The sequence below is a fragment of the Penicillium nucicola genome (genome assembly GCF_028828085.1).
Source record: "Penicillium nucicola strain IBT 29836 chromosome Unknown utg000005l, whole genome shotgun sequence".
Classification (NCBI taxonomy): Eukaryota; Fungi; Ascomycota; class Eurotiomycetes; order Eurotiales; family Aspergillaceae; genus Penicillium; species Penicillium nucicola.
Window position 1 is genome coordinate 1,038,352 of NW_026643129.1, and position 26,718 is coordinate 1,065,069.

The 26,718-nt window shown below is 48.9% G+C and overlaps 9 protein-coding genes across 9 annotated transcripts; 5 read left to right on the forward strand and 4 right to left on the reverse strand.

Annotated features, from left to right (window-relative positions):
• Window positions 1-1,980: 1,980 nt before the first annotated feature.
• N7511_005481 (putative checkpoint protein kinase (SldA)) lies at window positions 1,981-5,723 on the reverse strand (the record flags this gene model as incomplete). The annotated part of the gene is made up of 3 exons (XM_057127858.1): window positions 1,981-4,193; window positions 4,241-4,634; window positions 4,740-5,723. The coding sequence occupies 3 exons, from the start codon at window positions 5,721-5,723 to the stop codon at window positions 1,981-1,983; spliced, it is 3,591 nt and encodes a 1,196-aa protein (XP_056984375.1).
• Window positions 5,724-6,085: 362 nt separating this feature from the next.
• On the forward strand, window positions 6,086-7,861 carry N7511_005482 (DNA-(apurinic or apyrimidinic site) lyase APN1; the record flags this gene model as incomplete). The annotated part of the gene is made up of 5 exons (XM_057127859.1): window positions 6,086-6,503; window positions 6,562-6,598; window positions 6,655-6,774; window positions 6,831-6,965; window positions 7,012-7,861. 5 exons carry the CDS (start codon window positions 6,086-6,088, stop codon window positions 7,859-7,861), a joined length of 1,560 nt encoding a protein of 519 aa, XP_056984376.1.
• Window positions 7,862-8,334: 473 nt separating this feature from the next.
• N7511_005483 (putative nucleotide-sugar transporter) lies at window positions 8,335-10,183 on the reverse strand (the record flags this gene model as incomplete). Its single annotated transcript, XM_057127860.1, has 2 exons — window positions 8,335-9,681; window positions 9,740-10,183. 2 exons carry the CDS (start codon window positions 10,181-10,183, stop codon window positions 8,335-8,337), a joined length of 1,791 nt encoding a protein of 596 aa, XP_056984377.1.
• Window positions 10,184-11,108: 925 nt separating this feature from the next.
• Window positions 11,109-13,278, forward strand: N7511_005484 (glycoside hydrolase family 15 protein; the record flags this gene model as incomplete). Its single annotated transcript, XM_057127861.1, has 3 exons — window positions 11,109-12,873; window positions 12,941-13,005; window positions 13,069-13,278. 3 exons carry the CDS (start codon window positions 11,109-11,111, stop codon window positions 13,276-13,278), a joined length of 2,040 nt encoding a protein of 679 aa, XP_056984378.1.
• Window positions 13,279-14,103: 825 nt separating this feature from the next.
• Window positions 14,104-16,706, forward strand: N7511_005485 (uncharacterized protein; the record flags this gene model as incomplete). Its single annotated transcript, XM_057127862.1, has 3 exons — window positions 14,104-14,403; window positions 14,461-16,158; window positions 16,212-16,706. 3 exons carry the CDS (start codon window positions 14,104-14,106, stop codon window positions 16,704-16,706), a joined length of 2,493 nt encoding a protein of 830 aa, XP_056984379.1.
• Window positions 16,707-18,870: 2,164 nt separating this feature from the next.
• Window positions 18,871-20,282, reverse strand: N7511_005486 (uncharacterized protein; the record flags this gene model as incomplete). The annotated part of the gene is made up of 4 exons (XM_057127863.1): window positions 18,871-19,433; window positions 19,492-19,672; window positions 19,743-19,959; window positions 20,062-20,282. The coding sequence occupies 4 exons, from the start codon at window positions 20,280-20,282 to the stop codon at window positions 18,871-18,873; spliced, it is 1,182 nt and encodes a 393-aa protein (XP_056984380.1).
• An 858-nt stretch (window positions 20,283-21,140) lies between these two features.
• N7511_005487 (tyrosinase family protein) lies at window positions 21,141-22,413 on the forward strand (the record flags this gene model as incomplete). The annotated part of the gene is made up of 5 exons (XM_057127864.1): window positions 21,141-21,232; window positions 21,297-21,447; window positions 21,512-21,597; window positions 21,671-22,119; window positions 22,178-22,413. 5 exons carry the CDS (start codon window positions 21,141-21,143, stop codon window positions 22,411-22,413), a joined length of 1,014 nt encoding a protein of 337 aa, XP_056984381.1.
• Window positions 22,414-23,606: 1,193 nt separating this feature from the next.
• Window positions 23,607-23,837, forward strand: N7511_005488 (uncharacterized protein; the record flags this gene model as incomplete). Its single annotated transcript, XM_057127865.1, has 1 exon — window positions 23,607-23,837. The coding sequence occupies one exon, from the start codon at window positions 23,607-23,609 to the stop codon at window positions 23,835-23,837; it is 231 nt and encodes a 76-aa protein (XP_056984382.1).
• Window positions 23,838-25,011: 1,174 nt separating this feature from the next.
• On the reverse strand, window positions 25,012-26,561 carry N7511_005489 (glycosyl hydrolase family 79 C-terminal domain-containing protein; the record flags this gene model as incomplete). Its single annotated transcript, XM_057127866.1, has 5 exons — window positions 25,012-25,530; window positions 25,595-25,800; window positions 25,871-25,908; window positions 26,090-26,527; window positions 26,554-26,561. 5 exons carry the CDS (start codon window positions 26,559-26,561, stop codon window positions 25,012-25,014), a joined length of 1,209 nt encoding a protein of 402 aa, XP_056984383.1.
• Between the last annotated feature and the right edge of the window lie 157 nt (window positions 26,562-26,718).

The following is a 26,718-nucleotide window of genomic DNA, read 5'->3' on the forward strand; positions in this document are numbered from 1 at the left end:
ATTGCGCTTTTCTGCTGTCGACCTTTCGAGTATCCGTTCTGTTCCGGTGTTGATTCCGCGAGTTTTTATCCCTTTGCATAACGACCTGAACGAGATACAGATGGGGCCTAGCTACCGCCCCTTTTACCAGCCTTTTTTATGACAGCAACGGCATTCTCAACGACTGTAATGATACGTTTGTGACTTGTGTCCTGTTTTTCCTCACGCTCGATCACCTTCCCCATACTCAACACCCACAAACAATGTGATAGGGTTTTCACTTTCCATTTGTTCATCGAAACCACGCATAGCACATGGAAATCTAGCTTCTGGTTACCTGGTAGCGAGCTTTTTGCTCGTCTGCATTCACAAGAGCAAATGCTGTGTGTGACTTTCTTCGAACCATCCAATTCTATTGGCACTTACTTTCCTTACTTGGTGGTACCTGTCTCGACTTGACACACCTCCACCATTCACTACACTCATTGACAACTGTCTCTATTTTTTCCTTCTTCTCTCTTCGAAAAACAAGAAAAGCAAAAAAAACACTTCAAACATCGACCCGAAAACCCGAAAGCTTCTTTTCTACAATCACTCGCCAACTTTGCGACCCACGTTCTCTACACATTTCCTTTACTTTTCTTTCTCGGGCTTTGTCCAGTCGTCGGCTTTATCTTTACATAACGCCTTGCATATTTCCACGCTCCAGCATGATGGAAAGCCACGCGACTTGGATAATTTTCTGCCTATCGAATTACCCATCACACATGGAAACGACCTGCGTCCATGTTGACCCTCGTCAAACCAACATGGACAGCATTTACACACACTTACCTCCCCCAAAAAAGCGAATGTGCAACGATACATATGCAAATACCATAGACGAACCGAAACGAAACGAACGCGCATGATACTGCAGTTGACCAACGACATCCCTGATACGCAAGCGAGGTGTTTGGTTTGGTTATCTTTTGCCAGCGAAACTTCATTTTTCTCTCATAATTCATTTGCATTTGCCGGATCTACATGGATCATTTTCGACTTCAATCATCGAGCAATCCACAACTCGATCTTTTCGATTCTCGATCTACTGATCTCTGGATCCCCCGATTTCTTCATGCCTTCGATTCTCCCGCTCTGATTCTGCTGATTCTGCTTGTGCTTCACATGATTCCCCTCAAGTTTGTGGCGATCTTTATTGGCCTTGCATTCCGAACAGTCGCATGTCATTTTTTCTTCCCACTTTCAGTTCATTTGCTGCGTTGCTTTTTTGCTGCGCCGCTTTTTACATCTGATATCTTATCTTCTTATTTTTCTGATCTCTTCTGCGTTTCTCATGACGTACGGATGCCTATCTTTTCTTTGCGAGCTTATTATTCTTACCGGATCTTGTTTGGATTCTGTTTGTGCATAGTATGCCTTGTTTTTATTCTTTGCCTTCGTGTTTGCTATGAGCGCGAACCCATCAAGGAAATCAATTATTCTTATTCTCCATCTACCTTAACTGTATGGCTTAAATCTCTCTACCTGGGTGAAGTTGACATCTTATCATTCTGCATATGCTCGCTTAATTGTATTTTCCACGTCGTAGTCCTAAGCAGTTAGTGCTCTCTCAAGATCCACCCGAGGATATGCTTAATTGAGTGGAGACCCAGTATGGAGACTCAATCTAATTACATCGTCATTTGCACGTGCGGACCAGTCTAACTCTATCTATTCATAGTTTGCCCTAATTTGGAATCGAAAGGGAAGGGCGGATCTTTTCGGATTTTGTACGGCCTCGTCTTAGCGAGAATCTTTCCCACATCAATGGACTGGATTAATAGAACATATCATCTACACCGAACATGAATATTCACAAAAGATATTAAACAAAGGCCATGGGACCTGAGCAAAAGTACTGAGTAACATGAGTAAAAGAGATAGGGGTATCAGGTATCATACGGAGGAAGAAGTCACAATACACGCATTCCAGCAAAAGGACAAGCACAGCAACCACAATCACTTCTCCAGCTTCTTCTTTCGTTCCGCGAGAAGGTGCTCAACCTTGCGAAGCTGAAGTGCAAGACCCTTCTTTTCCGCATGAGCAAGAAGCCACTCTTCCATGCCACGGCGGACATGGCGCATGGAGTGTAACACGGGAAGAATAGGTGCTGTAGACAAAGCCGCTTCTGGTGGACCGTTGTCGCGCTCGATGCGCTGCCAGCGCTCCGCACCCGGATTCAACAGGAGGTCAAAGACGCTGGTCCACAAGTCACGGTCCCAGTAGCGCTTGAGCGATTCGCGGATACGGTATGTGCGAGAGGATCCCGGGGGCGAGTTCTCGTCGTGGCTGTCCACTGGGGTGGACTCGACGTATTTACCGAAGAGGAGAACGTGGATGACACCGGCAATGCCGTATAGGTCGATTTGATGGGTCCAGGGTCTGGCCTCCCGAATCTCATTGCATTCGTGTGTACCGGTTTCCCAGTCCGCGATAAATTGGACATTTGGGGAGAATGCTTGCATGTCGATACCGCGACCAAAGTCAATCAAGGTGAGACCCTTTTGTGTCCAGCCGTGAGAGCCACTCGGGGAATAGTGGGGGCCTTCGCGGGGGTCAGTCGGAGTATCACCTGCGCCGAGATCGAGGAGGGAAAGACCCTTTGTAGGTGGTTCGTTGTGGTTGGAGTCGTCGAGACGGACAAGGCAATTGTCAGCTTTGATATCGCCGTGAAGTACTCCGGTGGCGTGGAGTGCTTCGACGGTTCGGAGTAACTCAACGGAGAAAAACATTGCCATTGCTTCTTCAAGACCACCCTCGGCATGATTATTGGAGGCAATGGACTCGTTGCGAACGATGTTGACCAAATCGAGCAAGGTTCCTTGTCCACGATAGTCTTCAATCAAGAAGCTCTCACGCTTATGCACATGCAACTCGTGGGCACGGACAATGCTGTCTGTAGCACGTGTATGATCTACAGATTGTCGGAGACGTTCATAAGCGGCGCGGATCATGTAGAATTCCCAGGCACTGGATGGTCCGTTCTCCACCTTGACTGCCTCGAAGGGGTAACGGGGTGTGTCATAGGCGTTCACTTTGGGGCGAGAGCCTCTGCCATTCGAACTGGCACCGTTGTCTGAATCAGAGTCGTAGGATTCAAGACTGTCCACGCTCTCTGCAAGATACACTGGAGCATATGCGCCGGCTCCAAGTTCCCGTCGGACAATGTAGCTTCGTTCGGCCCCTGGGAATTCGAGAATTGGTGTATCAAACGCTTCATCGCCACTCTTAGATCTTCTGGTATTGCTCTTCACAAACTTCTGGATAATCGAGGCATAGTTGCTGTCTTTGACGTGACCATGATACCCAGTGTATGTGTCAAGCGGCGGTTCCAACGAGTTAAGAATCGTATTGCGTATCCCTTTGTCAGTCGGATTACACTGCGAGTCTCTGATGACAACTTCCCGTCTTCGAAGCTTAGGTGCAAGCGCCTTGAAAGCCGTTGGGCTGAACGGAACATCCGCCGTAGAGGCGAAAGTATGATCCTCTTCTAACGGACTATCAAGAAGAAGATCGGCAGCGGGTGATCGAGGCTTAGAAGGTGTTTTCGCATTGTACATGTTATTGCGAGCGGCTGTCAGAGAAAGTATGGAACTTTCTGTTCGTTCCACAATCGGTGTCATAAAGGGAAGTCGATTCTGGGCCATGACAGCAGGGTCACGGTAGGTTCCCCATGGTGGAGCATAATCCTCGGGCATCTCTGGGATGAAGCCCTTCCGCTCTGGTGTCCCTTGCGAAGAAAGAGTTGCTTCCTCGCCTGCGACAGACTGAGACGTCAGCTCGGCATTGTCGATACTAGGAATGTCGCGGCCGGGGTCGAATTCTGTCCATTCACCCCCATCAACACTATCAGCCCTGGTGGTATCGGCGTATTCGGTATCATCGTAGGATTTGTGGAATGTTGTCTGAGTTTCATCGTCGCCAAAGTCGCTCGATGCCGCTGAAATATGACCTGTGCCGGTGCTATCGCAATCCTCGTCCTCGTAATCACTGCCGCAGAAGCTGTCCGCATCTGCCTCGGTTTCCGCCTTCAATGGCTGGTTAAAGATGCTATAGATCTCATCAGTCGCTGCCCGCGTGTGCATAGTCATTGTCGGCTCCCTGGTGCTCTTCCGCCGGGATTTCGATTTTGACTTGGACGGTGAGTCGAAATTCATCTTGACTTTATAGACTATCAGATTAACCGAGTCGGTAAAACCATATGGACAATCACCTTACCTGTCTGGGTCTGCGTCGTTTCCCCTTTAGCCTCCGTGCGTCTAGGTTTGCTTGATTTGCCCTCATCCCGATCGTAAGATTGCGAATTTCCAGAGATTGTTAGGTTCTCAGCCAGGTGCTCCGGTAGATCCTCCGTTGCATTGGCATTCCCTGAAATTTGTTGCAAGGGCTCTTTCTGTTTCTTCCAGTTCTTGTCCATCCACCCACGACTAATGGATCGGAGCTCTTCGAAACTCATTTCATGTGCTGGATTTTTGCGATCTGGGTATACTGATTCCAAGTCGACAAATACGCGCTCTCGACGCCCGGTGCGAGGGTTTACCGCTTCCCTTACATGATGTTCCGGCAATTGCTTGGGAGGATTTGGTTCTTTGGTAGGTAAATCTGGTTTGGACTGGATACATAATAAAAAACCATAGGTTATGCCAGCAATTAGTCCTGTGATCGTAAATATGTGGAGGTTCATAAGGGGAAAAATCAGCCCGTAGTGAACACTTACCTCGTCCCTGAAAATCGCCATCTTCTGTGATGGCGCAGCCTTCTTGCCAGCCTTCAAGGTTTCACCAGCCCATGGCTTAGCCTCCACTTCGTTCTCCTTCTTGCGATCTCGAATCGATCCAATGCTGTCCCATCCCTTTGTCGCTCCACCAGTCGCTGGGCCTGGTGCAGCAGAATCAGTATCTGAGAAGATGGCCATCTTCGTTTTCCCGGATTTCGTCTTGGGGGCAGCTGCAGGCGATGGTCGTGCAGCCTGTGGGTCAGCAGGGCTTTCTGATGAGGCGAAGGGGTTTGTTTTCGCAGCTAGGGCTGGACGGACTGCCGGTAACGCGGGCGAGGATGGACCTGCGTCTTGTGGTCGCTGTTCATATCGATCTTGGAACTCGCTGTACTTCCGCGCCAGTCTCTCGACAGGTCGCGCTTCACGGTCCATACCAAGCCTATAGACCTCGTCCGCTTGTGCCCACCGTCCTGCACCCTCCAGCCAGCCGGCAAAGTCCTCGTAAAAGAGAGCTAGGCTTTCACCAATGCGGTGACGGGCGAGGAATGCAAATGTTTCGCGCGGTGCGTCCGAGAAAAGTCGAATATAATGGAGCCATAACCGCAAATACCGAGGGTCGTTTCTGTAGTGTGATGATGAGAGGAAAGATTTGGTGGCCCGCTCCAACAAGGGAAGGAGACCGGACTCTGGAGTCGCTTGTGCGGATGGGTAGGCGTTCAGGGTCCATTTAACGTAACGGTCGTAAACATCCAGCGGGTCATCTGATTCTCCAATTGAGTGCAGTTCGCCTTCAAATTCTTCACGCACGGCATCGTTAAGGGTCCTGGTCGCGTTCGGAGACGGTGCTGGAATCGAGTCACTGTTGCTGCCCGCTGAAAAGATGCGGGCAAGCTCTCTTGCCGATCGGCCACCTGGAAGTGTTTGAATGTTCTCCTTCTGGTTCTCGATAATGTCGAAGTCGACCGGGTCGTCGAAAGCCGCCATGACGACAAACAAGAGATCTGAGAAAGCTCAAAAATTGCCGAGACGAAGTGACAACTTTGTGTGGAGGGGAAGTTTATCGATAAACATCACATGACCGTTGCCCCGGCGATACGTCAGTTCTCTGTCCTTGCTGGATCACATTTACAGCATTGGACAGATACGCGAGAAATGATATATCGGACAGGATCTGAGTCTATCAGCACCGCATCCTCTGCTACAGCATATCTTTTTTCCTCGAAGTTGATACCGTAGGGCCAAGTCTGATCTACACAAGGCTTGGCAATATCAGTCAACCTCTTCGGGTCTTCGATCGAGTATCCACTCCGGAAACCTGCAACACTGTGAAGAACAACTTGAATACTATGTGCTGCAAATCTCCTGAATCGCCGCAGCGCTACCAGTCGGAGTCCAAGGCCAATCACAAAAGAAATCTGAGTGGTGGCACGTCTGATGCCTCGCCTATGAGAAGATCCAAACGACAGAAATCAAACATCAACCTCAAGGAACTGTCTTCCCCAGAGCCATCAGATACAGAAACCAAGGACACTGCTCCTGCGGTGAAAGAAGAGGCTGTGGGTGAAAGTGCCCCAGCTGCTGTTCCCAAGGGAAAACCAAAGAAGGCCCCGGTGAAGAAAGAAGCCAGCGAGGGCACCGATAGTGTCAAGCCTGTCAAGAAGGCGAGGAAGTCCAAAAAAGATCAAGAAACCGAAGCTATGCCGCTGGCAGCTCGGACTCAAGGTCTGCGTATGTTCGTTGGAGCACACGTCAGTGCTGCGAAAGGTCAGTGCTCGAATCGGTAGAATTGCAGCTTGATTTTGATTCAGAGAATATTGAGCAGGCGTCTTCAATTCCATTCATAACAGCCACAACATTGGGTAAGTTTCTTCTTTCATCTATTCCTTCGGCCAATCCCAACTAAGTGTTGAATTAGCGGTAACGCTTTTGCCTTGTTCTTAAAGTCGCAAAGAAAATGGGACAATCCAGCGCTACAAGATGACCACCGTGATCAGTTCCGTCAGCTATGCGCAGAAAAGGGTTACGATGCATCCAAGTACGTTATCACAACGACTTCCAATCATTAAAACAGACCACTCATTCTCAATCCAGACACGTTCTCCCCCATGGTTCCTATCTCGTGAACCTAGCCCAAAGCGACAGTGCCAAATCCAAACAAGCATATACTTCATTCCTAGATGATCTCCGCCGCTGCGAAGCCCTTGGAATTACACTCTACAACTTCCAGTAAGTCAACCATTCCTACTATCACATTCTTACTGACGCCTCCAAGCCCGGGAAGCACCAACCAAACCCCTCTCCCAGAGGCACTCGCCCGCCTAGCAAGCACCCTCACTCAAGCCATCCAGGAAACATCAACAGTGATCCCAGTTCTGGAAACAATGTGCGGCCACGGCAACACCATCGGCGGAGCCCTCTCGGAATTCCGAGATCTCCTCGCTCTCATCCCGAAAGAACATCATTCCCGTATTGGTATCTGCGTTGATACCTGCCACAGCTTCGCAGCCGGCTACGACCTCACCTCTCCAGAAGGCTTCAAAGCTTTCCTCGCAGAGTTCGACGAGTTAATCGGCATCCAGTTCCTCAAAGCCCTGCACCTAAACGACTCCAAAGCTCCACGCGGCAGCAAACGAGACCTACACGCCAATATCGGCACCGGCTTCCTCGGCCTGCGCGCATTCCACAATGTGATGAACGAGCCCCGGTTCGAGGGTCTACCCATGGTTCTCGAAACACCTATCGATCGTGTCCCAGGGAAGGCTACAGCCGATGAAGACGCCGTTGAGGGCACTGAAGGAGAAGATGAGAAGCCGAAAAAGGGTGCAAAGAAAGGACCAAAGCGGCCTGCGGCGGCTGGCGCAGCTACTGTTCAGGATCCAGGTGTCTGGGCACGCGAGATCAAGCTGCTCGAGTCTCTTATCGGGATGGATCCTGAAAGTGAAGAGTTCAAGGCTCTTGAGGCTAAGCTCGAAGAGGAGGGTCGTGCGGAACGCGCTAAGCATCAGGATCAGTACGAGCGAAAGCTTGAGGCGGATGAGAAGAAAAAGGCCAAGGGACCTCCTAAGCCGAAGGGGCAGAAAAACCTTATGGATATGATGAAGGAGGGTGCGAAAAAGGAGTAGATGTATTGATAGTGATTATAGGTAGTGCGTACGAATGCATACTCCTCTGCTACACGTGTGTCTCGTTGGCGCTTTGTACATTCGGAAACACCAGTTTACGTAAATTTCATGTTTTGTCCTACGCTTACAATAGTGTCATCAGACTAAAGAGGAGCTCCAGCAGCAACAATAGACTTTGAAAACGGTGTATAAGTAAAGGAAATTTGATTGATGGTATCAGTGAAGTCCAAGGCAAAAAGCCAATAACCGCCTCATGCAAAAAAAAAAGAAATTCATATCCGGAACAATCCAGATCTAGACCAAGGCATATTTAAAAGGGATATGCAATCCAAAAGCACGCTTCAGAATTTAGACCAGCCAACAGAAGAGATACGGGTGGCATACAACCGTCACATGAAGGGGAATATAGGGTAGATCAAGATAAGAAGGGAGCAGAAGGAAATGAAGGTGGCAAGCTAGTGATGAGCGAGGATTTAATGCCGCACAGGCGAAAGAGACGAAGTTGACAGAGCATCTGGTGATCCCTCGCCGTTAGAGGGCTGCAGATGAGGGAATCCCGCTTGGGCCATTGTGGTTATAGTGGGAGGGGCGGATCGTAGAGGAGATGGTGGACCGTCGTCTTCGGGGATTGTAGATGTGGAAATAGAGAGAGCGCCTCTTTTGTGTCTGGAGCCGCTGGCTCGCACACGGAATGAGCGCCGCTGATCACCAGCAGGAGATGCATTTTGATCGTCATTCAACTGACTACCTGGCGCAGGGCTAATAATGCTAGCATCCTGGATCGCAACACGACGGTAGTCTCCTTGCCGTTGCTGCTCACCGCCACTGCTCTGGTCGCCATCCTCGGTGTCTGAGAGTGGACTCGACTCGCGACTCCAGGCTTCTTCTTGCGCATCCTTGCGCATCTTTGAAATCTTCATATAGTTGTATGCCCCAATACTGCTGATTGTTACGAACAAGCCAGTCAAATTGACCGCAGTGAGCTTATCGTGGAAGATAACACCCGCTGCGCTAATTGTCACGACCTCCTTGAAGATACCACAGATACTCAATGTGACAACCGATGAGCGCTTAAGGAGCGCGAATTCTGATGAAATCATGCAGAAGGCAAGCACGCCAGGGAAAATGAGAAGGAAAGCGCCTAGCAGGTTCCCACGCTTCTCAGCAAGCACAAGATAACCTTGATATATCTCGACAGGCCCTTCCACGGATAGCGCGATGACGATAAGAGTGACGAACATGACGGGTGTGAGAAGGAAGAGTGTCGCAAATGGATTTGAGGTGGCCGGATGGCGGAGCAGAAGAATTTGGGTCAAGGCCCATCGGAAGCCTGAGAAGAATGCGGACGCAATGACAAGCGCGAAGCCAAGTGCATTGAAAGCGGTCTCTCCTGCGACCATCATCACCACACCGATTGTCATTGTAACAATAATCAAGATCAACTTGACGGAAGGCGATTCGAGGCGGAAGAGGATTGCGAATAGGAGAACGAAAGCAAGTGCAGAAGACTTGCACATTGTAAGGAAAGTGAGGGATATGAACTTCAAGGACATGTTTCCGAGGCCAATGTCTAGCGAGGTTGCTGTACCACATGGCACAAGGCGAGTAAAATAGAAAAATTTGGTCAGTATCGGCGGCTTTTCTTCAGGGCCATCCACCGGGGATGATGCTGCAGACACCGGAGGATGTTGCGGTCGGAGCGACGGGAAGATCCATAAAATTATAACGGAAAGCGTGAATTGAACAAGCATGTGTAAGCTCGTGGTGAAAAGAGGGAAGGGGAAGACAACATCGCTCTCGGAGAACATCCATTTGTTATACTAAGCACGAGAAGAGTCAGCTCAAAATTCCAAGGAAATACTGGACAACACCACTCACTATTGAGATGGACAGCGAGAAGAAGTACCACATCAAGATCAATGCAGCATTAACGCCCAATCTCCTAACAATGCTGCGGTCCATATCAATGTCGCCTCGGGATTTAGTATCTGCGATTCGGGCATCGAGCTTTCGTCGTTGGTTTCTCCGTCGGCGTCGCTGGCGTTTTTGGCTCGATGTGAGTCCCGTTTCCTCGTCATATTGGTCGTCATCGGAACTCATCAAGTCTAGCTCCAAGCTCTCTGCAGCGGACGACATATCGGACGCATCAGTATCCTCTTCCGCTGTCAATGGCTCTTGCTCTTCGCGCTTGTGATTTCCTCCATCGGCATGTGACCAGAGGCTGTCATCTCTGCGCTCCGTGGACACTGGCTGTGAGACTCGCCCTGTCCCGGCGAGCATGGAGCTTCGCCGACGGTGGTGGCTACCGGCGGTGAGCCCCATTGTGAAGACTGGGACAGCTAGTTGAGAAGGAGAGGAATGTAGATGAGAGCCGACTTCCCATGGACTTGTGGAAAAAGGGCGTCACACGACAGTGCACGAGGGCAGTTGAGGTAGGGAGGCGATGCTGACAAAGACAGGGAGGGGAGAACCGAGTGTGGAATGGGTGGAACTGAAGGTGGAACTTGGGTCCAAGGGAGTGAATGTTCGGGAAACAGGAAAAAGGGAAAAGGGAAAAAAAGGAACGAACACGAGAAGCAGCTGAAGCAGGGAAAATGAATCCTGAGGGATCGAGTGGCAGATCGAGGGTCTTTCAGGGCGGTCGCTTCACTAGTCGCTTCAACTTCAGCTCTGACTGGTTCCACCGATCTTTTTCCGCTCCACTGTCCGGTCGATCCGGGGTCAACACTGCCCTTTTGAAGAATGCAGTTGTTTTGTTTATCGTTGGGGTGGTCTTTTTTGTTATTGGCGGATTGAAATCTCCGGCCTTGGTAGTCATGTGTTGTGAAGCTATACAAGGCGTGGGTATCTTAGGGGACTTGAAAACTCTCCAGCTAATCTCGGCTATTAGAAAACGCGTATCGGTCGATGCTGAGAATGTCTAAGAAATACACCCATTGCGAAGCTCGTCGCTGATGAAGCTCTGGATTCTAGCGTCATTCTTGGAGAGAAGTCCCCATCTACCGGCATAGCTATGACCTCAGACCCCTGATACATTATCATCATCATGTCGTGTTTTTTCCATAGTCGTCGGGCCATGCGGATAATGGATGTCGACGGGGATTATTGCGTTTTCTTATGCTTTTGACTCTGTTTCTCATCAATCTTCTCGGGTTGATGCTGCCAGAAAGCATTCGATCTGTATCTAAAGTAATCGTGTCTGGAACTTGTATCGGACTACCTGTGATCACTCATCTCCATTGCCATCATGACTGAGACTTCGTACAATGCCATTGAGGACTACGGCCTGATCGGAGACATGCATACCTGTGCCCTGATTAGCAAGGCTGGTAGTTTGGATTACATGTGCTGGCCAGTCTTTGACTCGCCTAGTGTCTTCTGCCGCCTGCTGGACGATAAGAAGGGTGGATTCTTCTCGGTGACCCCCTACAAGACTGTGGTCGATGCCCATAGCAAACAGCGGTATCTACCTTACTCGAACCTGCTTGAGACCAGGTGGACCAACGAGGATGGTGTTGTGACAATGCTGGACTATTTCCCGGTCACTCCCAAGAAGGTCGTCCAGTCTGCTAGGTTGTTGTCCGGATACTGCCCATGTAATGAACCCGGCACCAATCGGTTCAAGTCAGGACTGCAGCACTCAGGTCTGATCCGAAAGCTGGAATGCAGCCGTGGGTCGATGGAGTTGCAGGTGGAACTTTTCCCGGCCTTCAACTACGCACAAGACTCACACAACGCTCGTGCAAAGCTGGAGAATGACATGACGAAACACCGGCTCCAGACCATCCATTTCGAAAGCGAAACGGAAAGGCTGCAGTTCGAGATCTTCAGCGATTCGCGGGAGCCGGACAAGCTTGGGTTCCCATCGGCGAACCTGAAGCTGGAAGATCGCCCAGGAATGAAAGGCCGTGGATTGGTGGCCTGGATTAAGTTATCAGAGGGGCAGACAGTTCATCTGGTCTTGCACAGTCCGGAAAAGGCTGTCCCTAGCTCGGCCACCATGGCCGCCTACCTGTTGAAGATGGAAGAGGAAACATCTGACTACTGGACTAACTGGACTCGCAAGTGTGCCTTCCGCGGTCATTACCGGGAGACAGTGGAGCGCAGTCTTCTGATCCTCAAGCTGTTGACATACAAACCCACCGGTGCAATTGTCGCGGCGCCAACCTTCTCGCTCCCCGAAAACGTGGGAGGTTCGCGAAACTGGGATTATCGGTATTCTTGGGTGCGTGACACAGCTTTCACGCTATACGTCTTCCTGAAGATGGGTTACAGTCAAGAAGCGGAAGCATATGTCAACTTCATCTTCGATCGAATCTTCCCTCATGCTGCCAAGGACATGGACAAGGATAGCAAGAGACCATTCTTGCCACTTATGTTCACCATCCGGGGCGAGTACGATATTCCCGAGGTGGAACTTGATCACCTTGACGGGTACAAAGGTAGCAAGCCTGTTCGTATCGGCAACGCAGCTGTCTTCCACACGCAGTTGGACATCTACGGCGAACTGTTGGACAGTATTTATCTGTACAACAAGCACGGCAACCCCATCACCTATGACCAATGGAACTCTATCCGACGCATGGTCAACTATGTTGTTACCGTTCGGAACCAAAAGGATATGTCTATTTGGGAGTCTCGTGGACAGATCCAGAATTTCATCTACTCGAAGATCATGATGTGGGTGGCTTTGGATCGTGGTATTCGTCTTGCAGAGAAGCGTGCCAGTTTGCCCTGCCCGGATCGCTTTGAGTGGATCAAGGTTCGTGATGAGATGTACGACGAGATCATGACGAAGGGATACAATACCGAGCGTGGTCATTTCTGCCAGAGTTATGAGAGCCCGGATGTGTTGGATGCATCCATTTTGATTGCACCCTTGGTCTTCTTCGTGGCGCCCAATGACCCCCGGTTTATCAGCACCCTCAAAAGAATTCTGGAAAGTCCCGAAAAGGAGGGACTGTCTAGCGCGAAAATGGTGTTCCGGTACGACCACCTGAGGGCGAATGATGGTAAGTTGCTGTTGCGTCCTTGAAACCTTGCCATTGGAGTTTAGTAACTGATATTCATATTGCACAGGTGTGGGAGGTGGTGAAGGCGCCTTCATCATGGTGACATTCTGGCTTGTTGAAGCCATGGCTCGCGTAAGTTCCAATTCCATCTCTTTGAACTGGGAACCTGACCCTTTGTTTTTCCCCGACTCTTAGGCTTCTAGCTACGATGTGCCCATTCCCAACATTTGGAAGCTCGCACTTTCGCACTTTGACAACATCCTCTCCTACTCGAATCACCTGGGCATGTTCTCAGAAGAAGTGGCCATCTCCGGTGAGCAGATGGGCAATACCCCACAGGCGTTCAGTCACTTGGCCTGCATTAGTGCGGCGATTAATTTGGAACGACTCGGACGGAGAGGATGAGAGTAGAGCTCTTACCTCGTAGTGAAATCCCCAATGGGAAAGAAAGACAGAAACCTTAGGCAGTGCTATAGATTGATTTGAGATACTGTTTGTTTTTGTTGTGCTGTTTGTTTTGATGAAAAATAATGAAATTAGTCCTTGTTCTTGATAAGATACTCTTAATATTGTGCCCCAACATTGTTGAAAAGGTTACGATGCAAGTAGGAATGATGACCGGTACGACCGTACAATATAGATAATTTAACAATAGATTACCGAGGTGTTTAAGTCTGGAGATTCTCATTTGTGTGAGAATATCCTTATATACCAGAAAACTCTGCCTTTAGCTAGTTCTAATTAGGTTTCCCAGGTGATGAATCACTACGGTTGCCGTCATGGCTTATTCATGGCATAAACCATGGCCGGCCACCATAAATCTCAACAAACATGTGGAGATATATAAATGTTGCGTTTCCGGTTTCCTGTGATGTTCAAGTGCAGATGTCCCCCAAACCACAATTCCAACACACTAAGAAGAAATCCAGTGATTATCTCATCATGAGAAAGTCCCGACTGAGAGAAATGAGAGAAATACGAGGTCCGAGTTGACTCTATACTGGACGCCTTGCCATCCAGGCACCCATGGCAGGTGACGACAACACCCTTACGTAATGTAGATGATCCGAGCTCAATACCCCAGAATAGCTTCCCTTTGTTTGCCAACATAGCCAAAGTGATCAGTTACCCGGAACTAAGAAGCTTGTTTGGTATTTTGTTCAGGGATGGTCTTCGTTCTCAGCCGCGCTCCACAATAATTGCGATTTCGCGCTAGGCATCCGCCATCTGATGGCCAACATGGATGCCGATAAGCCCGACATGATGTCGTCAGACGAGGAGGGGTTCGTCTCTAGCGAAAGCACCGCCTCAATGGAGTTCGAATCTGATACCAAGAGAAACCTTACCCTCGCCCTGGGCAAGCTACGCCTGGAACAAGAGGACGTGAATCGATCATCCTGCCAGGGCGCTACCCCATCGACCTCCCGCCCGGAAGGCCGAAGTCAAACACACTCCGATCTCAAGATGCCGAAAAAACCTCGATTACTTCTGGATTTACCTCTGGATGTGTTGAAAGAGATTATAAAAGAGGTATTACATGTCTTTCTCGTAGTCACTGCGCGAGAGCTTACACTTCCATACTGTTAGGTCACGCATACAAATGATTTGACATCGCTTGCCCTGACATGCTCCGCTCTTCATGGATTGGCGATTCCGCATATGTATTCACGGTTTGACATCGTCTGGCCGGAGTCACTGAATTCCACAACGACAGACTACTCGGGGGTGGATGCGCTGTCTTATGGTCTTTCGACATTGGTGATGGGCGAAGATGTGTTTAGCCGGCTACCAACGTTGCCAAATGGAACATCCGGTAGCTGTAAACATTGTGGTTGTGATTTCCAGTGTCGACGGAGTTCTCTACATTCGGACAACCAAGTCGGCGGACGATCGCGAAGAGGCAATCATTATGCGCAATACACTCGCACCTTTTCCATTGGAAATGGTCCGTTAAGCTGGGTCCAAGAATACTCAGTAACCAAAGAAGTTGGCAAGATGCTAGGAACGCTTGTTGCACTGGCTGTTACGCGGATGGTCAACCTGGAGGCCTTCGTCTGGGACATGCCAACTGGAGTTGTTCGTGAAATCTGGCTGGCACTTGCATCTTTGGCAGATCAGCCTGGCCACGAATGTCGCTTAGAGCGTATCTGGGTGCGCTGGCACGATAATTCAGAGAATGCTCTACGCATTCTATCTGCACCGACAACGAGGACTTTCCAGAAATACAAACACGTCGAACACCCTTCATTGTCCGTATTGCCTCCGCTCAAGAGTGTGGCTGTTCTCGACATAGATGAACCGGCGTATGTGGAAGAGCTTGCACTTCTCATTGAGAAATCGCGTCAACGCCTGACTGAGCTCCGCATTGGCATTGCCGGAAAAGCCCACATGAGCACATGGCTACTCTGTGGAACGAACTCGGATTATCCATCAAGTTGGCCTCGTGCAGATGGTATCTTGGGAATATTAAAACGGCGCAGTTCGCTTGGTCATAATGACGAAGACATTTCAGCCTCTCCTATCATGGCTTCGATGCCACCAGAAGTTTCAACCGATGTTACCCCTAAAAGGTCGACCGCTGCTGAAATTGAGGAACTCGCTTCTCCAATAGGGCACCCAGTAACCAGCATTAACAAGGAAAAAAAGCAGCCACATGATCTAAATTTGCCCAGTCGGACGTCTCATTCGCCTGCAAACTCCTTTCAAGCTGATTCTGACATGCTGAGCCTGAACCTTCTGGAGTTAGAACGGGTTCCATTACATGTGCCCACTCTTTTGCCAGCTGTTGATTGGACAAAACTCAACACGTTGACTATAATGCAATGTGTTGACCATGAGAAGCTGTGGCGAGCTCTTCGCAGAAAATACGCACCTCCCGCAGCACCAGCTAAGCGTCCTTCTAACTCAGACACCCGGTTCCCTGAAAGCCAGCCTGACTTCCCGCTGAATCTAAAACACATCCGCACAGACAATGTTTCGCCTTATCTGATTCTCTTCATCAAAGATGCATTAGCACCGAATACCTTGGAGAGTGTCTTTTTGCATGAAGCGCCGGCACACGAATCCTCTGTGCAAATCGACGCCATCTACAGACACATCCTGCGAAAGCATCGCAAGAGTCTGCGAAGGGTTCTTATCGATGGCACTGATCGCCAGATTGGCAGCGGGTATTCCAGTACGCGATGGTATAAGTGGATGCTCACTAATGACATGATCTCGTTTGTCACGAGTGGAAAAATGCCGCAGCTAAAGGAGTTGGGAATGGCGATGAATTATGCAGATTGGGTAAGTGATTACTTCAATGATGCTAGTCAGGACTTTGGCTAACGTAAATCCAGCATTTCTTCCTCCAGAGATTGCCAAACATGCCTCAGCTTCGAGCTCTGTACCTACCGAACATCTTCAACACTGTCCATCGTGATCTGAAAGAGTTGGCTCTTCAAGTCTTGGACATTGTCAGCATCCGCCCCGACCTCAAAATTGCCTACCTCGGTCTCCACATTAAGTGCTTCCAAATCCTCGAGGCCAGACACGATGACAACCCCGCCGATTTCGACGACAACCCCACCGTGGACTTCTCCCCACCGAATACCGAGGACGAGGAAGATCAAAATCCCTCGACCGTCGGCACCAACGTCACAGAACACCACAACGATGACGACGAGGACGATGACGAGTCGTTTAACGGAGATGTTCTTTCGAGCAACCCCGACGACTACGATACTGACCCAGATGAGGATCAGAATACTTCACGCATCCACTACAGACTCCAAGAGATTTTGTTTTATGACGAGAAAGTATCCATTTTCAAGGCGCGACATGGTGTTTTATAATTGTTTGCATTTTACTTGCGCATGAGCCAATGGGGTCATTGGCTGCATTGGGAGACAAACACACCGGGGTTTTTACTATGTCTATAAGATACCATTACTGCTTCGCTGAGTACTTGCTTGAATTGAAATTTTATCATCAAATACATTATGTGTACAGTAAACTGTGGTGTGAGTTCTCATGCAGGCTGTACAGTAATTTGAAGTCCGTGCTCTGGACCCCAGCATTCTATGTGGGACGGGAGTACCCGGCAGATCACCCGAGCACTGAGCCGCACGTGCCGAACAACCAACAATGGTGAACAACAGGCAACAATGCTTAATAACAGAGAACAACCAGAACAATGGGATCGAGAACAATAGGAGCAAGAACAATAGGAACAATAGGATCAATAGAGTTCCTGTAAGTCCGTTTGACTGGGTCTAACCTGAAGAGGCCGTTGATCCTGTTATCTCATTGGCCGGTGACTTTCATTGTCCTGCTGCGTTGCCTGATTGTTGTTTGCTTCTTGCCCCAAATTGACCAATAGAACGCCAGGATCAAAAAGCTTGTCTGATTCTGACGTGCGCGGGTGTCCCAGGATCAACCAATCGAATCACGGCAGGTTGCTGATCTTAAGCGTCGCTCCTTCTCAGGTCTGCCTATAAATACCCCCCATCTCATCCTCTTCCACCTCTTCTCTTTCTTCTTCCTTCATCTCTCCTCTTCTGTTCTGGTGTGTCCACCGTCCACCATCCACTGTCCATGATCCATGATCCATCATCCATCATGGGTCATCCCACATGACAACATACCTTGATGGTTATGTGTTCCACTTCTACATGGTGAGTTCTTCATTGCGATGTGGGATGCCCATATCGTAGTCCCCCCACCGTAGGCTGCCGCACTGGAAGTTAGCCTCACCAGCTTTTGGGCATCAAGCCGACGGGGGGAATGTGTTTTGTCTCTCCAGGTTCCAGGTCCATCCACCATCCACGGTCCATGATCCACGATCCACGATCCATCATGGGTCATCCCACATGACAACATACCTTGATGGTTATGTGTTCCACTTCTACATGGTGAGTTCTTCTTATGTGATCAAGATGCCCACTTTTGTCTCCCCCCTCCTCCCTCCCCCCTGTTGCATTTGAGGTTAGCCTCACCAGCTTTTGGGCATCAAGCTGACGGGAGATGTTTTGTCTCCCATGTTCCAGAGTCTGCACTGCGTCTGCTGCATTGACGTGTGCATCTGATTCTCTGACTCTACTTGAGTTTCGGGGTCAAGGTAAGTATTACTTATGCTTGAGTTGACCATAGTCCCGTCTTTATGTCTCACCAAGGCTTGACTCACTGGCTCTGGGAATCAGCTGAGAAGGAGATTCTTTATCCAGGCTTCACGATGCCCGCATGCCTGTTCCTTACCTCGTCTCGTCCTTACCGCCTCCACCGCATCCACGTTCACTGTATCCACGTCCACTGTATCCACGTCTGCTGCATTCATGATCCACGTCCACTCCAAAGCTTGACGTGATTTTCTCAAAGACGATATGGTGAGTATGTCTCCTGTCTCACTGAAGATGGAATCACCAGCCTTGTGTACCAAGCTGATGCTTACTGTGTCTTACAGGCTCTACAACTCCTGATTGCATGCACTCCAGACCTGGATGTTCGCCATTCGACCTCGCACGCAACGCCATACGACTGTTCATTTGCTGCTCTCCCCAAATCCTTCGTTTCCTTTGCCATCCACGCCCCTTCCGGTACTGAATGATGACGCGAAGCCCCGCTTAGTCGGTCAACAAGATTTGTTATATTCCTGTGCCACTAATGCATATTCGCGACTGTGGGATTGGTCTTAGGACTGGGCCCACAGACACCCTGACAGCCTCTCCCCCTGCCTTCTTTTGCCCTTGTTCTTTCTCCTGTTTTGTACTTAGTCCTCCATGTCTTTCAAAAGACATCGGTTCTTGGGTAGCTCCTTAGTGAGTGCTTCATGCCAAGCAGACAGTCGACAACATGCATCCTACCTACTCCTGTCTTGCAAAGCTTTCCACAACACAGTCTGTCAAATCCATCCATTTTCAAGACGGGTGCAAAGCTTTCATTATCATTCAAAATGACCTTCTCTCGTAAATTATATTATGTACAGAAAGCATTATTTCAATCATAATAATGTACAGCAAATCATCTCTCTTCACTCTTCATCTCAATAACAACAGTCTTGGTTATATCCCCAAGCCGCGTCACCTCAGGCATGCAGTCGGAATTATTTCCTCTGGCATGCACACAATCAGGAACAGCCACCACACTCGAAACCTCACCCGAGATCTTTAGCACATTGCCAGCCATATCCCCTTCCAATGTCCCACCCTCAACACAATCACCGTCCTCCAAATCTCTCATGACAAACTCAACACCCGGATACGGATAATCATGCGGTGGCAACGTCCTCCGTCGACTGGACCCAACAGTCCCAGTGACCACACCCTCCCCCTCACCCTCCCCATCGCGGAGCTTCCCAGACCGATCATAAGAAGAGCCTCGAAAGACCGAATTAAAGAGTGGCCGAAGCGACGGCGCAGACGCAGATATAATGGCAATGTTGACTTCAATCTGTGTCCAGAGCAGAATCTGGATCGCGTCGTATGAGACGTCTTTCGTTATCATGTATTTGTACAGTGCACTGAGGCGCACGATTGAAGCTGCCGAGGCAAAAGTTCCTGTTAGGAAAATCGCTACCAGGGCGTCTGTTGAATGCGTTAGTTCGGGTGGGTTCTTGGGCTCGGGAACAGGGAAAGAACTGACACTTCTTCCGCCGATGGAGATTGAGTTTGGTTAGTAGTGGAAGAGGCATAATGAGAATGCTTAAATCGGTTAGGATATTGATTCCCGCCATTGAGAAGTACGTCGCGGAGATGCTATTGCAGCCGCGTGGGTATGTGGCTGGGTCCCATGCGCGCCAGGGTTTGGTGTGACATTCGAAGGCCTGGATTGTAGGTGTTAGAGCCGAGTGCGGGCGAAGAGAAGGGGAATTGCTGCAGATAGACTGGACTCACGTTGACGAATATCACAATGACTGTGTAGAGGAAGACGAATCCTGCGACTGCGGCTGTTGCGATTCGGAATCCTCGTACGGGGAAGATGCGGTAGTATTGGGCCAGGATGCTGAATTTGACAAGGCCGATTGCCAGTGGGTAGACTAGCTGGTAGGCATACCAGTGCTTGAGGGTTGGGATGACGATGGTTTCGAGGTCGAGGTCAGCCAAGTGACGACTAGATGGGGTTCGTTAGTGATCTGCAAGAGAGCTCTGAAAGCGATTAAAGTGCGCTTTGGGAAAAAAACAAAATAAAAAAAAAAACAAAGAAAGAACTAACCCGGTGCCGAAGCTAATGAGAAATGCATTCATCACACCCATAACCATTGTCACCAACAATCCAGCTACTATGAAATAGTCATCTGGTCCAACCTTGTGAACCAGTGCTATTCGACAGTAAAGTCTCAGGCCGACACTGAAACTTGATAATAATAACAAGCCAATCATGACAGCAAGGAAGGCAGGCTGGAGAGAATCATTATCTGCCGTAATATAGGCCATGACAGGCCAAGGATAATCATCGGACCTGGCTATCGATAATTGATAATTGCAGTGTATGCTATTTCCTTAACTTGAGCGAGCAGGGGTCTGTGAATTCTTTATAACACAGGGAGAGGCACACTGTGCGATCCACATATTTGCGAAAGGAAGCAAGGCCCCGCCGAAGCTCCCCGGACCGTTGAATTCATGTGCTTCTTTGTAACCTGGTTGAGTTTGGTTGTTATAAAGCAACTCCATCAGTACCTTCCACCAGATTCATGATATCATATGTATCTGGCCGTGAACTCGAAGTTGCGGTGTCCGGTCTCCCCGGCAGTTGGAATCTAGTCCTGAGGGCAACCATGGGTTGACGCGGGTGCTATGTAAAGCAGCTATTAGATGACGATCACGGGCTGTTCATTGGTCGGCTTGGCCCCTTGCTCCGCGGTCTTGGCAATGAGGTTCCGCCGAGCTCGGGGGACCCCCAGAGCCCCAGAGCTCGGACTGTCCGCCATTTTGATTGAGATCTGGGGTTCGATGGGGATCATGACTTACAAATCTCGGGTTCCTTGTCTTTGAACCATTGGCATGCTTATCGCTCACAAAGAAAGAGACAACAGCGCCATGGTTCGGCATTCTTTGGCCCTCATATTGTACTCGAATTCTCCTATTACAATTGGTGGGGCAAATTTATCCCCGGCGACCGACAGGCCCGTCAGGCCCGACATGACCGATAGGGCCGACAGGGATGGTTTATAATACGAACAGAACAGCAGATGAAAAAGCCGAACTTTATCCTGACCCAGAGACATAGAGTAGTCGGGGCCACCTTTTCCTATCCCGAAAGAACTATTAAACTCAAGCTTTGTACATTAAATCATGCGCTTCTCCAAGCTTTCACTTGGAGTTCTCCTTTTGGTCTCGGACTGCATCGCGGGCATTTGCAAGAATCCCCCGATACGCAAAGAATGGTAAGCCACAACGTTATGCTTTCCCGTCTTTGCGCATGATTGACATTGTGGCCACATTTCCCAGGAGACAACTAGATCTAGATGAGCGTCGTGACTATATTGGCGCAGTCCATTGTCTGGCGTCTCGCCCGGCGATAAGTGGTCTTGAGAATGCTGTCACGCATTTTGATGATTTCCAGGCTACTCATAGTGATCAGACTCCGAGCATACACTGGGTGGCAAGTATCGCAAATTGCTATTGATTTATAATTATCAATCGTTCTGACCCTTTTAAATCAGGGTCATTTCGCGCTCTGGCATCGATACTTTGTCGCGACTTACGAAAAGGCCCTGCGAGAACAGTGCGGGTATAAAGGCGCACAACCGTAAGTTCGACCCCAAATAAGTTATTTCATAAAGAAATGTCAATGGAAGTTGTCGATTTAATTACCCTTTCAGATATTGGAACTGGTCCCTGGACGCCTCCTCAACGAACAACCTTTCAATGACAATCTTTGAATCAGATGTCTTTTCCGCAGACCGCGGATTCGGCGGAAATGGAAAATACCTCCACGTAAATGCCACCCAGAACCCATTCAATCTAACTGGCCGAACAGGCGGCGGATGCGTCGAAGATGGCCCTTTCACACCGCCACACTTCCTGCTCGCTGTCGGACATCCAAAGGGCCAACCAGATTGTCTGCGGAGAGACTGGATCCCCTGGATCATGAACTACTTTGCACAGCAGAGTCTTGTAGACCACGTCCTTGCGCAGCCACATTATACTTCTTTTGCCCGGGTGCTCGAGAATATTCCTAGTTTTTCTGAGCCCAATATTCATGGCAGTGGCCATTTTGGGGTTGGGGGTGCTCTTGGGACTTTAGGTAATTCGGCTTTGAGCCCTGGAGGTGAGTTCTCCACATTCAGTGTGCTTATATTTCATCGTCCTTTTTGCTGACCCTTCAGATCCTCTCTTCTTTCTTCATCATGGTAATCTTGATCGTGTCTTTTGGGAATGGCAAAATAAGGACCTCCCTGCTCGCTTGCACCAGGTTGGTGGTCCTATTATGCCGTTTGATTATGGTGGAAAGAATATTACTCTGGAATTCGAGGTCAATATTGGCAGACTTGCACCACATACTGCGGTTGGAAATTTGCTTAATACCCAGGGCGGTACTTTGTGCTACACTTATTCGAACTAAGATGCTCTTTTGGGGCGTTCAAATATCAGAGCCTACAAGGATTGCAAGCATTGCAAATGACCCGACGCACCTCGCTTTGGTACTCGGGCTGGGTATAACAAAGCAAAGCCTGGCTTTGACTTGATGCAATATGGTCTATTGGGTATGTCCATCAACAGGTGGTAAAAATGTAAAGATGGAAAATTAACCAGCTCTCTCCAGTGAATCAAATATCCTTTTGCATGCACCGACAGCCAAGAATTGAATCTGCAAAAAATGCCAAGCACGTGAAGACCGATGAGCTTCACTCACGTTGACAATGGTTGAAGTAAATCACATCGCATGTGGTCTTTTTGATCAACTGCTTCAAAGGGACGTCAAAGTCCCTTTATAGATTCAGGTGTGCACCTGCTTGTGACTCGAAGTAGCCGATTTACAGTCGGCCCTAGGGCTAATTCCCGCAAACCGAACTACTCAGCTCGACTCAGATGAGGGTCCCGCCCGCATAAAAGTTGGACGGCAGGTATCCACACTGAGCCATCTATCTACAGAACCAGAACAAGCTGTATCTCACGCGTACTATCTGTATGAAATGTGAAAATTCATTGTGGCGAACGTCAGGGGACACAAACAGGAGACTCTGGTTGATAGCTGCAGTTATACGTAGATCACTGATTCGGGATAGGATTGGAAGGTATGCTTGGAGGGTACTGGATAAAGTGGTTATACGAGTAACAATAATTATGAGAATAAAAACATCGATTAGACAAACTTCGCTGGCTAAAGGTGCTATCAAACACATCGCCCTTCTATGTCACCCATTAATTCGAATCTCATCCATTACTTCCACTTGAAGAAATCCCCAGAAAAGACAGACTATGAAATGCAACATCAGCCTTGTACATATCAACTCCAACTCCAACTCCGCTTGAGCTCCATCCAAAAGCTCAAGTTACCGTTCCCATTCATACAATCAAAAAAGGATCTTTCCCGACGACCCGATGAGCACGTCGCGAGTGATCATCTCTGTTGTCCTTCCGGTTGAATGCCCTGTTGCAGTCTCTATGGGGGCATTTGAAAGACTTCGGATCGACATGCATTGTAGAGAGGTGTCGCATCACAGACCCTTTCGAGGAAAATACTTGGTGGCAATTTCCCCATTGGCACGGGATAAAGGCGGCGCGGACACTAGATGAAACAAGACCTCGTTAGCAATGAAAAGCTTGCGGGTTGAATGCTTGACCATTGAGACCTACTCAGAGCTGCCTATTGTGCTCAAAGATCTGGTGGAAGCCTGGCGCTGGAGTACTTGGGTGTCGTTGCTCACTTGCCCCATGAAATCCGCTGAGGCCATGTATGGCAAGAAGTGGGACGAAATGCCCCCGGAGGTCGAGGAATTTGTTGCGTCAAATTCCATCGATCGGCAGGGGCTTAATGAGGGATAATTTGGGGGGCAATAATTGGGTTGATAGGACTCAATCCCCACTGGACCCGTATGAGCATATCCACCAGACTGAGGGTGTTGGATAGGTGGGTCATACAAATGGTTCTCCGTATAGAGCGTGGGTAGCTCGGAAACATGGATTGATGGAGGATATCCAACGGGGCCGACGTCCCCATCATACCCCGGATACGCAAGGTCCTGACTAAATTCACGAAACATCCGCTTCTTCCCCAGAGATCTATTGTGTGACGCGGCCATGGAGATATGATTTGATTTGGAAGAAGTACCGGAGAGGTTACAGGAAAGTATGATCACAGGGGAGGGGATTTTGTGGATCCCAAGGCTGCCTTTAAATGTACTGCAGAAGAGCAGACCGGTGTTCAAACAGAACAACACACTCGACGCCCAAAAAGGAAAAAAACGCCAATCAAAGAACTTAGAGACCCTCTACCCCGGAAAGGTGGAGAATCCACAACAAATCAATAACGATCTTGGTCTTTGGTGACGCCGAATGATAGGCGCCACAGCCCCATCTTGAGTTCTCCGTTTCCAGATTGGACATGCGACAAAAGCCAGCTTTCGGATACGCCGGCAGTCCGTGGGGTGGATCCTGCACCGGCCTTTTTACTCAATCAGCAAAGCTCAAGCTCCCTTTTGTTTTGGCAGTCAACTGCTTATTAAGAATCCGCGGCAGTCCATGGCCCGTCTTGATTGGTGTGCTGGAGGTTGGATGCTTGCCCGGGTAATTCCAGGTTACACCTCAAGTACCTCGACCGCAGCAACACCCAAATGTGGCGTGTCTACATGCCAGCGCGCTACCCAAGTGCTACTTCCAGAACTGCGCCCCCTGCTTCACTGCCAGAACAGTCATAAATCAAGTTGCCGAGATCGCACTAAGCCCAGGGATTCCCGCTAGGCTTAATTCAGGTGACAGCCTACGCCTAGCTGAGCCTAGCTATCTTGCCGAGGTCTGTTCATGCATGGCCTGTATCAGGTGATACAGAGGATTAGATTAGGTTAGATAGCATCATAGCATGTGACCCGTAACCGGACCCATCAGTGTATATAATATCCCCGTTGGTTCAAAAGAATGGGGATATATTGAAAACCGGTATAGTATGTTCAATATGCAACTATAGAACTATATCCATTCTGCTCCAACATATCCCAACCAATCAACGACTCAGCTCAACAACAACGGCCTCGCTAGATCCAACTTCAAGCCCAACAAGCCCATTCTTCACCTTCAAAGTTTCAACCTCCCGATTTCCGGACTCTGCAAGCCTTCCATCTGTATAATTCCAACTAATGCCACCCCAAGAGATGCCTTGATCAGCACTAGCCCCCGGACCAGTAAGTCGTCTGGCCTCAGCACTTCCCACGTGCTTAGGCAAATTTAGCTGGACCCGCAGATGAGGTCTAGGATAAGAGGTCGTAGCATTCCACTCATCAAGATTGATCACCACATACCGAGCCAGTATCTCAGACTCATAGATCGCATAAGCGGATAAATCCTCTCTGCCCAGATCAAGAGATTTCACTTGGACAATGGGATGGTCTCCAATTGCATCTGCTGCAACGATCTGGCCGTAGAGTGGCGGGCGAACATGAGGGGCTTGGTTGTTGTTTTCAACTGGTGCCCAGGCTGCGTAGCCGAACGTTGTTCCTTGAATTAAGTTGAATCGGGTGATGTTCTGAAAATGGATTAGTATTGGTGGTATACCAGATAGGGGTGTTTTTGGTGCGTTTCATGCGTACAATACTGAGTCCGAAGAGCAAATAATCAACAAGCCAGAGTGAACTTCCGAAGACACCCTCTATCTGACTCATATTGAGATTGACATAGTCACTGTTTGTTTCACCCAAGAGGAATGTGATGTTTGGATCGTGCGCATGGATGAGGCTTATGTCGTCGGTATATTGGGTTAGATTTGAGGCGATTGCAGTGTGGGTCATGAACGAGTCTAGATAAAGAGGTGAGAAATATACCCCATCTTGATAGATAGAAAGGCAGGGGTCATTGCCCGTTCTTACCTTGAAGTCTAACCCACGCTTGATTGCCAACAGCGTATCTATACCTTGATTAGACACTGTAGTGAGAAGAATAGGGATGGGTGATGCGAACTGGTGCCATGAAACTGATTTAACATGTCCATCTGCGTCAATGCCCTCTTCAAACGCTTTTGCGCTATTTATCATTAGCAGAAAAACACAATAACGAAAAAGGAAAACGGAGGGTGAAAAAGAACCTACGTCGTAAACCCATTCATAACAAAAACAAAAGTCAAAGCCTGGAACATCCTCCACTCTTCCAGCCCATAGTCATTCCCCTCGAGAACATGTGTTGAAATTGCATCTGCATATTCTCTCCACTCACGCACATAATCCGCAACAGTATAGTCCAGAGGCCTCACATCTCCAGGATATAAATCAGGCTCATTACCAATCTCGAACGCAAAAAGATTTCCCCGGATATGACTCAAAGCCACACGTGCCTCGGCAATCGCATGTTCAATCCGGTTACTTTTGTTGTTTGCCAGATTCACCTGGAACGTCCAGGGAGTATGGGGGAAATTCTCGAACCCTTCGAAGAAGACAGGACCAAGAGATACTTTGTTTGGAATTCCATTATCAGATTCTTCGGAGAGGATTATGGACTTCTCTTGGGTTGTATTATAGATTGCGCGGTCTCTAGAGTGACATTAGTATAGATGGACCTATGCATATAGTGAATGCTGATCTGATCATGTCTTTTGTTGAGTGGACTCACGCTGATGTTCCTCCTACTCGGATATGCGGATGTGCTCCCGTTTTTCTGTATAAAAGATTGACTATATCTTGCGAAAAGTGGTTTGGGTGGCTTTTGTTTCCTGGATTATCTC